Consider the following 10,658-nt stretch of genomic DNA (forward strand, 5'->3'; position numbering starts at 1 on the left):
AAGGCTGAAGAGCGTTACGTCGTTTTTTCCCTTTAACGTTGGCAGCCCGACCCATCTACTATGTAAGCCAGATGCTAAATCAATGTTTAAACACAAACTATTCACTTACTCCTGCAAATACAACAACCGTGTTTGTGTAAAATTGTTAACTCGGCTATCCAGCTTTGGGTTGTTTTTTCAACAGATAGCTAGCTATCTTTATCAGTAATGTATAGTCTATTTAATGTTAACTCGGCTTTGTTTTTTCAACAGATAGCTAGCTATCTTTATCAGTAATGTATCAACAGATAGCTAGCTATCTTTATCAGTAATGTATAGTCTATTTAATGTTAACTCGGCTTTGTTTTTTCAACAGATAGCTAGCTATCTTTATCAGTAATGTATAGTCTATTTAATGTTAACTCGGCTTTGTTTTTTCAACAGATAGCTAGCTATCTTTATCAGTAATGTATCAACAGATAGCTAGCTATCTTTATCAGTAATGTATAGTCTATTTAATGTTAACTCGGCTTTGTTTTTTCAACAGATAGCTAGCTATCTTTATCAGTAATGTATCAACAGATAGCTAGCTATCTTTATCAGTAATGTATCAACAGATAGCTAGCTATCTTTATCAGTAATGTATAGTATATTTAATGTTAACTCAGCTATCCAGCTTTGTTTTTTTTCAACAGAGAGATAGCTATCTTTATCAGTAATGTATCAACAGATAGCTAGCTATCTTTATCAGTAATGTATCAACAGATAGCTAGCTATCTTTATCAGTAATGTATCAACAGATAGCTAGCTATCTTTATCAGTAATGTATCAACAGATAGCTAGCTATCTTTATCAGTAATGTATCAACAGATAGCTAGCTATCTTTATCAGTAATGTATCCACAGATAGCTAGCTATCTGTCGGGTGGTGAACAGAGCTTCAGCAGTTGAATTGGATTCGAGTGGTCTAAAACACGGACGTCCGTGTAAGAGGCGTCAACTACAGTCCTTGGCTCGATTTCCAGGCTGTATCACATCCGGGTCGTGATTGGGTGTCCTATATTTTTATTGGGGGGGGGCGCACAATTTGGCCCAGCGTCGTTCTGGTTTGACCGTCATTTCTTAAATAAGAATTAGTTCCTAACTTGACTTAATAAAGAAACGAATAAAAACATGTCGTTTAAGTGTACTGTGAAAAACCCCGCTGATTGTAAAATGTACCAGGTTGTTAGGTTAAGACCGGGGAGTCCATCACGTTAGTTCGTTTTAACATCGTCTGTCAGCGCAGCTTCCTGAGTCGACATGTTGAATTGGAAATGACTGGAATCTGGTTTACCGTCAGGTTAATAACTCTGAATAACATCACGTGTTAAATTAATATAACACCTTGATAAAGTTGTCCTCGTCCTGTTTTTGGGACCACAGATAGAACAACGAGACGTATATATTTCAGTGGGAAGCGTCTCCTTGGCCGTTTTCCTTATGGAGCTGATATTTAAGCCCACTGGGGGGGAAAACATGGCGAGAACATGGAAAGAGATGGATTTTGAACGAAATTTTCAATACAGTTTTAATAAAAAACTACAATATGTTATGAACAAAGTGAACATTTAAATCGCGTCGTTTAGAAGTGTAAAGGCGAATTGATTTATTGCACATGCTCACTTCACAGAGGAGGCGTTCCCCTAACAGAAATATGCAGATGACGCTAGAACGCACCAATAGGATCTCGCCGGTGTAAACAGATGTAAATCTCCAGGCGTTGTGTTTTTGTCCTAATAAATCACATCAGCCAGTGGTCCCAGTTGACCATAATTTTAATACCTGTTTGTTAAAATGGGGAAACAGCACAGTAGTTGTGCAGGGCTTAACGGTATTGGATGGCTGTCGATGGTAAAAATCTGTAGCATGAAGACAACTGTGTTAGCAGTGGGTTTATGCTAGCTAACACACTTATCTACAGCAATCACACGCCAAAACACATCCCAGAAAGCCCCCTCAATCCCTAACAGGTACCATACACCCCTACACACCCAGAAATCAGAAAAGTAAAGCAAACTTATACACGTTGTAAAATATATAAAACATTATATATTCAGAACGTGACCGACCCACTTGGGTCACATTTTCATACTGGGGGAGGACCTGACGTTAACCGATCTCATCCCTATCTGCAAGCGGGGGGTTGGGGGGGTGGGGGCCAATCACAACACGCCGTATTGTCATCAAAGTTGAACCAACCAATAAGAATGCTTGAACATTAAATACACATTTCTTTAGAGGCAATTGGAAACATAACCAACCCTGTTACACATAGATCCTGCTTGGTTCTGCCCCCCTCCCTGCTTGGTTCTGCCCCCCCTCCCTGCTTGGTTCTGCCCCCCTCCCTGCTTGGTTCTGCCCCCCTCCCTGCTTGGTTCTGCCCCCCTCCCTGCTTGGTTCTGCCCCCCCTCCCTGCTTGGTTCTGCCCCCCCTCCCTGCTAGGTTCTGCCCCCCCCTCCCTGCTAGGTTCTGCCCCCCCTCCCTGCTTGGTTCTGCCCCCCTCCCTGCTAGGTTCTGCCCCCCCTCCCTGCTAGGTTCTGCCCCCCCTCCCTGCTAGGTTCTGCCCCCCTCCCTGCTTGGTTCTGCCCCCCTCCCTGCTTGGTTCTGCCCCCTCCCTGCTTGGTTCTGCCCCCCCTCCCTGCTAGGTTCTGCCCCCCCTCCCTGCTAGGTTCTGCCCCCCCTCCCTGCTTGGTTCTGCCCCCCCCTCCCTGCTTGGTTCTGCCCCCCCTCCCTGCTTGGTTCTGCCCCCCTCCCTGCTAGGTTCTGCCCCCCCTCCCTGCTAGGTTCTGCCCCCCCCTCCCTGCTTGGTTCTGCCCCCCCTCCCTGCTAGGTTCTGCCCCCCCTCCCTGCTAGGTTCTGCCCCCCCTCCCTGCTAGGTTCTGCCCCCCTCCCTGCTAGGTTCTGCCCCCCCTCCCTGCTTGGTTCTGCCCCCCCTCCCTGCTTGGTTCTGCCCCCCTCCCTGCTTGGTTCTGCCCCCCCCTCCCTGAGTGGTTCTGCCCCCCTCCCTGAGTGGTTCTGCCCCCCCTCCCTGCTAGGTTCTGCCCCCCCCTCCCTGCTAGGTTCTGCCCCCCCTCCCTGCTTGGTTCTGCCCCCCCTCCCTGCTAGGTTCTGCCCCCCCTCCCTGCTTGGTTCTGCCCCCCCTCCCTGCTTGGTTCTGCCCCCCCCTCCCTGCTAGGTTCTGCCCCCCTCCCTGCTTGGTTCTGCCCCCCCCTCCCTGCTAGGTTCTGCCCCCCCTCCCTGCTTGGTTCTGCCCCCTCCCTGCTAGGTTCTGCCCCCCCTCCCTGCTTGGTTCTGCCCCCCCCTCCTTGCTTGGTTCTGCCCCCCCTCCCTGCTTGGTTCTACCCCCCCTCCCTGCTTGGTTCTGCCCCCCTCCTTGCTTGGTTCTGCCCCCCCTCGTTGCTTGGTTCTGCCCCCCCTCCTTGCTTGGTTCTGCCCCCTCCTTGCTTGGTTCTGCCCCCCTCCTTGCTTGGTTCTGCCCCCCCCTCCTTGCTTGGTTCTAGAGGGGCCAGTTGTTCTGTTCGAGGGGCCAGTTGTACTGTTAGAGGGGCCAGTTGAGGGGCCAGTTGTTCTGTTAGAGGGGCCAGTTGAGGGGCCAGTTGTACTGTTAGAGGGGCCAGTTGTTCTGTTAGAGGGGCCAGTTGTACTGATAGAGGGGCCAGTTGAGGGGCCAGTTGTACTGTTAGAGGGGCCAGTTGTTCTGTTAGAGGGGCCAGTTGAGGGGCCAGTTGTACTGTTAGAGGGGCCAGTTGTTCTGTTAGAGGGGCCAGTTGAGGGGCCAGTTGTACTGTTAGAGGGGCCAGTTGAGGGGCCAGTTGTTCTGTTCGAGGGGCCAGTTGAGGGGCCAGTTGTTCTGTTACAGGGGCCAGTTGTTCTGTTAGAGGGGCCAGTTGTACTGTTAGAGGGGCCAGTTGTACTGTTAGAGGGGGCCAGTTGTACTGTTAGAGGGGCCAGTTGAGGGGCCAGTTGTTCTGTTCGAGGGGCCAGTTGAGGGGCCAGTTGTACTGTTAGAGGGGCCAGTTGAGGGGCCAGTTGTTCTGTTCGAGGGGCCAGTTGAGGGGCCAGTTGTTCTGTTACAGGGGCCAGTTGTTCTGTTAGAGGGGCCAGTTGTACTGTTAGAGGGGCCAGTTGTACTGTTAGAGGGGCCAGTTGTTCTGTTAGAGGGGCCAGTTGTACTGTTAGAGGGGCCAGTTGTTCTGTTAGAGGGGCCAGTTACATTAGACGTTATCGTTGTCATATCGTTTTCTTCACTGCCATTAGCAGGTAAAATACCATGTTCATAATCATCATCGTTGCCACTGTCTAATAACGGATGTAAAAAGAACGATAGCAAAAAATGAGTTATGTAAAAATGATTTCATACTCCACATTTAGGGGGGGGGGGCACAAAGGGGGTCCAAAATTGTTGTCACAGGGGCATTGGCCCCCCCCGCTAGTGCTCCTAAAGGGCCACCGTACACAGAAGTGTTTGTTTTAGGCAGCAGCACTGGAAAGGCAGGCCAGACCTCATGTTTGGAGTGTTCTTTGCAGTGTGTAATGCAGTGTAGCCTAGCTTGTTTTACACCAAGACTCGGGGCTAAATCCCCGAAAGTCCAGGTCTGATGACGTCAATGGGCTGAAGCGAGCCTGCAACCCAGCCTATGATAATGCAATATAGTCCTAATAATGTAGTCCAGATAGGGCTGAAGCGAGCCTGCAACCCAGCCTATGATAATGCAATATAGTCCTAATAATGTAGTCCAGATAGGGCTGAAGCAAGCCTGAAACCCAGCCTAAGATAATGCAATATAGTCCTAATAATGTAGTCCATGTAGTCCAGACAGGGCTGTAGTAAGCCTGCAACCCAGCCTAAGATAATGCAATAACGTCCTAATACTGTAGTCCAGACAGGGCTGAAGCAAGCCTGCCACCCAGCCTAAGATAATGCAGTATAGTCCTAATAATGTAATCCATGTAGTCCAGATAGGGCTGAAGTAAGCCTGCCACCCAGCCTAAGATAATGCAATATAGTCCTAATAATGTAGTCCATGTAGTCCAGATATGGCTGAAGCAAGCCTGCAACCCAGCCTAAGATAATGCAATATAGTCCTAATAATGTAATCCATGTAGTCCAGATAGGGCTGAAGCAAGCCTGTCACCCAGCCTAAGATAATGCAATATAGTCCTAATAATGTAGTCCATGTAGTCCAGATATGGCTGAAGCAAGCCTGCAACCCAGCCTAAGATAATGCAATATAGTCCTAATAATGTAGTCCATGTAGTCCAGATAGGGCTGAAGTAAGCCTGCCACCCAGCCTAAGATAATGCAGTATAGTCCTAATAATGTAATCCATGTAGTCCAGATAGGGCTGAAGTAAGCCTGCCACCCAGCCTAAGATAATGCAATATAGTCCTAATAATGTAGTCCATGTAGTCCAGATATGGCTGAAGCAAGCCTGCAACCCAGCCTAAGATAATGCAATATAGTCCTAATAATGTAGTCCATGTAGTCCAGATAGGGCTGAAGCAAGCCTGCAACCCAGCCTAAGATAATGCAATATAGTCCTAATAATGTAGTCCAGATAGGGCTGAAGCAAGCCTGCAACCCAGCCTAAGATAATGCAATATAGTCCTAATAATGTAGTCCATGTAGTCCAGATAGGGCTGAAGCAAGCCTGCAACCCAGCCTAAGATAATGCAGTATAGTCCTAATAATGTAGTCCAGACAGGGCTGAAGCAAGCTGTAACGTCTGAGTTCATGTTGGCCAGCAGTCACAGTGGATCTCTACTGTCTGCTAGTAAAATTGCAAGGTCCCAGCAGTAGATCTGTGAATCTCCCATATGTAAGGTCCCTAACGGGGCTTTTTTTAGGGCACTAGATCTGTGAATCCTCTCTCCTTAGGGTCCGTCTACTCCTGGAGTCAGAAAAGTCATCGTTGAAGACTCTCTCGATGGTGGAAGGGAGCGAGGCGCGGACAGTACGCCCCAGGCCTCGTGCAGCGAACACGTAGAGGACAGGGTTCAGGGAGCTCTTCAGGTACACCAAGAAAAGAGAGACATATGCCCCGTGAACGAAGCCCGGTACAGTCCCGCCCGGTCAGTTCGCCCTGCGGCCAGCGCCCGCAGGAAGCGGCAGGTAAAGTAAGGGACCCAGCAGGAGAGGAAGAGGAGCATGGTGAGGAAGAGGACCCGGTACAGCCTGGCCATCTGTCTCGCAGTCGCCGAAAAGGAGGAGGAAGAAGAGGTGGACGGAGAGGTCGGTCCTGCGCCGCCTGCTTTCCCGGCGGTCCACAGCACGGCTACGTTACTCACCAGGAACACCGTCAAAGGCAGGAGGAACCCGGCGACCGTCTCTGTCACAAACAGCCCCGTGCTGTACCCCATGCTTTCCAGACACTGGGTAGTACCGTTGATCTCCAGCAGGTCTGCAGTGTGGAGGTAAGGAGCAGCCAGGGTAGCAGCAAGCCCCCAGAGGAGACCGCACACCAGGGGAACGGCCCAACGAGGACGCTTCAGACTGGACCAGACCGGTCTGAGGAGACACAGGCATCTCTCCACAGCCACGGCACACAGCAGGAAGGCTGCGGCGTATAGCCCCAGGCCTCTCAGGAATACCACCAGGCGGCATGCTACTTTCCCCATGGGCCAGCTACAGCCGTGGGCCAGGTACGCCAGCATCAGCGGGGTGCGGAGGAGGAGAACCAGGTCAGCCAACGCCAGGTTCACCACGTAGACGCGGAAGCTGCTGGCGCCGCGCGTCTCCCCTACGCCCAAGCTGCCACGCCTCGTCAGGCGGCCACGCCCACGCCAGGCCAACGCATACACCACTAGGCTGTTCAAGGACACGCCCACCTGGGGACAGATAAGAGGAAGTGATGTCATAAACCAGCAAGACTCTGCAGGAACCTCAAGAACTGGAGCTATGCCAAGTGGGAATGGTCTTGTTCCAGCCCAGCACTAACCCCCAGCTGATTCAACATGGCATGGTCTTGTTCCAGCCCAGCACTAACCCAGCTGATTCAACATGGCATGGTCTTGTTCCAGCCCAGCACTAACCCCCACTGATTCACCATGGCATGGTCTTGTTCCAGCCCAGCACTAACCCCCACTGATTCACCATGGCATGGTCTTGTTCCAGCCCAGCACTAACCCCCACTGATTCACCATGGCATGGTCTTGTTCCAGCCCAGCACTAACCCCCACTAATTCACCATGGCACGGTCATGATTAAAGCCGATTTTTGAATCAAGTGTGCTGGAACGAAAACCTGGACAGCAGTACCTGGATTGAAGCGGACTGAACTAGAATGATTCTCTAGACTAGAGACTCACCAGGAAGATGAATATGGTGATTATCATCTGGGCAATACGGCCCGTCTCTGCCTGCCAAGTATCAGTACAGCCCAGTCCTTTACTGGGTCCCGCTGGGCTGGGAGACGGCTGGCTCAGGAACCACTGGCTGCTGTTCACAACATTCATAGTGGCTCAGAGAGGAAGATATACACCTGGAGCTGCAGCGAGGAGACCTGTGGAGACAGACAGCATGGAGATATGTTTTAATGTGGAGACAGACAGCATGGAGATATGTTTTAATGTGGAGTCAGACTAGCTAGACTACAGGGAGGAGACCTGTGGAGTCAGACTAGCTAGACTACAGGGAGGAGACAGACTAGCTAGACTACAGGGAGGAGACCTGTGGAGACAGACTAGCTAGACTACAGGGGGGAGACAGACTAGCTAGACTACAGGGAGGAGACCTGTGGAGACAGACTAGCTAGACTACAGGGGGGAGACAGACTAGCTAGACTACAGGGAGGAGACCTGTGGAGACAGACTAGCTAGACTACAGGGGGGAGACCTGTGGAGTCAGACTAGCTAGACTACAGGGAGGAGACCTGTGGAGTCAGACTAGCTAGACTACAGGGAGGAGACCTGTGGAGTCAGACTACAGGGAGGAGACCTGTGGAGTCAGACTACAGGGGGGAAACCTGTGGAGTCAGACTAGCTAGACTACAGGGGGGAGTCAGACTAGCTAGACTACAGGGGGGAGACCTGTGGAGTCAGACTAGCTAGACTACAGGGAGTAGACAGACTAGCTAGACTACAGGGAGGAGTCAGACTAGCTAGACTACAGGGAGGAGACCTGTGGAGTCAGACTAGCTAGACTACAGGGAGTAGACCTGTGGAGACAGACTAGCTAGACTACAGGGAGGAGACCTGTGGAGACAGACTAGCTAGACTACAGGGAGGAGACCTGTGGAGTCAGACTACAGGGAGGAGACCTGTGGAGTCAGACTAGCTAGACTACAGGGAGGAGACAGACTAGCTAGACTACAGGGGGGAGACCTGTGGAGTCAGACTAGCTAGACTACAGGGAGGAGACCTGTGGAGTCAGACTAGCTAGACTACAGGGGGGAAACCTGTGGAGTCAGACTAGCTAGACTACAGGGAGGAGTCAGACTAGCTAGACTACAGGGAGGAGACCTGTGGAGACAGACAGCATGGAGATATGTTTTAATGTGGAGACAGACAGCATGGAGATATGTTTTAATGTGGAGTCAGACTAGCTAGACTACAGGGAGGAGACCTGTGGAGTCAGACTACAGGGAGGAGACCTGTGGAGTCAGACTAGCTAGACTACAGGGAGGAGACCTGTGGAGTCAGACTACAGGGGGGAGACCTGTGAAGTCAGACTAGCTAGACTACAGGGAGGAGACCTGTGGAGTCAGACTACAGGGAGGAGACCTGTGGAGTCAGACTAGCTAGACTACAGGGAGGAGACCTGTGGAGTCAGACTAGCTAGACTACAGGGGGGAGTCAGACTAGCTAGACTACAGGGGGGAGACCTGTGGAGTCAGACTAGCTAGACTACAGGGAGGAGTCAGACTAGCTAGACTACAGGGAGGAGACCTGTGGAGTCAGACTACAGGGAGGAGACCTGTGGAGTCAGACTACAGGGGGGAAACCTGTGGAGTCAGACTAGCTAGACTACAGGGGGGAGACCTGTGGAGTCAGACTAGCTAGACTACAGGGAGGAGACCTGTGGAGTCAGACTACAGGGAGGAGACCTGTGGAGTCAGACTACAGGGGGGAAACCTGTGGAGTCAGACTAGCTAGACTACAGGGGGGAGACCTGTGGAGTCAGACTAGCTAGACTACAGGGGGGAGACCTGTGGAGTCAGACTACAGGGAGGAGACCTGTGGAGTCAGACTAGCTAGACTACAGGGAGGAGACCTGTGGAGACAGACTAGCTAGACTACAGGGAGGAGACCTGTGGAGTCAGACTACAGGGAGGAGACCTGTGGAGTCAGACTAGCTAGACTACAGGGAGGAGTCAGACTAGCTAGACTACAGGGAGGAGACCTGTGGAGTCAGACTAGCTAGACTACAGGGGGGAGACCTGTGGAGTCAGACTAGCTAGACTACAGGGAGGAGACCTGTGGAGTCAGACTAGCTAGACTACAGGGAGGAGACCTGTGGAGTCAGACTAGCTAGACTACAGGGGGGGAAACCTGTGGAGTCAGACTACAGGAGGAGACCTGTGGAGTCAGACTAGCTAGACTACAGGGGGGAAACCTTTGGAGTCAGACTAGCTAGACTACAGGGAGGAGACCTGTGGAGTCAGACTAGCTAGACTACAGGGAGGAGACCTGTGGAGTCAGACTAGCTAGACTACAGGGAGGAGACCTGTGGAGACAGACTAGCTAGACTACAGGGGGAGACCTGTGGAGTCAGACTAGCTAGACTACAGGGAGGAGACCTGTGGAGTCAGACTACAGGGGGGAAACCTGTGGAGTCAGACTAGCTAGACTACAGGGAGGAGTCAGACTAGCTAGACTACAGGGAGGAGACCTGTGGAGACAGACTAGCTAGACTACAGGGGGGGAAACCTGTGGAGTCAGACTACATGGAGGAGACAGACTAGCTAGACTACAGGGGGAGACAGACTAGCTAGACTACAGGGGGAGACCTGTGGAGTCAGACTAGCTAGACTACAGGGGGGAGACCTGTGGAGTCAGACTAGCTAGACTACAGGGGGGAGACCTGTGGAGTCAGACTAGCTAGACTACAGTACCGTGTAACATTGTATTCGTGTTTACCCTGTCACTGTTCTGTGACTGACAGCCTGCGGGACTGGTTTTACTACCTCGTCCAACATGTCCAGTAACCAATCCTTCTGTTAATGTGTTGAAATATACAGGTACTAATACATTTAATATACGTTTGATGTTCGAAGAATATTTACTCAGAGGCCCGGATTCCCAAATCCAGATTAAACCTTGTCACGGAAAAACAATTTATTCTAAATGGAGACTTGCCATTGAAAGGGTGTTTATTCCAGGACCGGAAAGGGTTTAACGTGTCAAAACCTTCACGCTTCCCGGTACATTCATACTCTGCCTGGAGTATTTCGGAGGAAATGCACAGTGAATGAGTCAGGGATGTGTTGGGTGAAAAAGGAATGAGGACGATCCCACCCTGAAGTCATCGCAAGCACAACCCGAGGGTCGGCTCACCACAACCACAACCTGAGGGTCGGCTCACCACAACCCGAGGGTCGGCTCACTACAACCTGAGGGTCGGTTCACCACAACCCGAGGGTCGGCTCACCACAACCCGAGGGTCGGCTCAGCACAACCTGAGGGTCGGCTCACCACAACC

At 51.3% G+C, this 10,658-nt stretch overlaps 1 protein-coding gene across 1 annotated transcript in view; it reads right to left on the reverse strand.

Moving 5' to 3' along the window:
* Positions 1-6,029: 6,029 nt before the first annotated feature.
* LOC123727739 (apelin receptor-like) overlaps positions 6,030-10,658 on the reverse strand; it is a 6,112-nt gene continuing 1,483 nt past the window's right edge. The window contains exons 2-3 of the mRNA XM_045696743.1: positions 7,328-7,521; positions 6,030-6,848 (exon numbers count right to left, since the gene is read on the reverse strand). Coding sequence (XP_045552699.1) covers positions 6,030-6,848; positions 7,328-7,474 — 966 coding nt within the window. The 5' untranslated portion in view covers positions 7,475-7,521. The remainder of the gene's footprint in view (positions 6,849-7,327; positions 7,522-10,658) is intronic.

This window comes from Salmo salar, chromosome ssa16 (genome assembly GCF_905237065.1).
Source record: "Salmo salar chromosome ssa16, Ssal_v3.1, whole genome shotgun sequence".
Taxonomy (NCBI): Eukaryota; Metazoa; Chordata; class Actinopteri; order Salmoniformes; family Salmonidae; genus Salmo; species Salmo salar.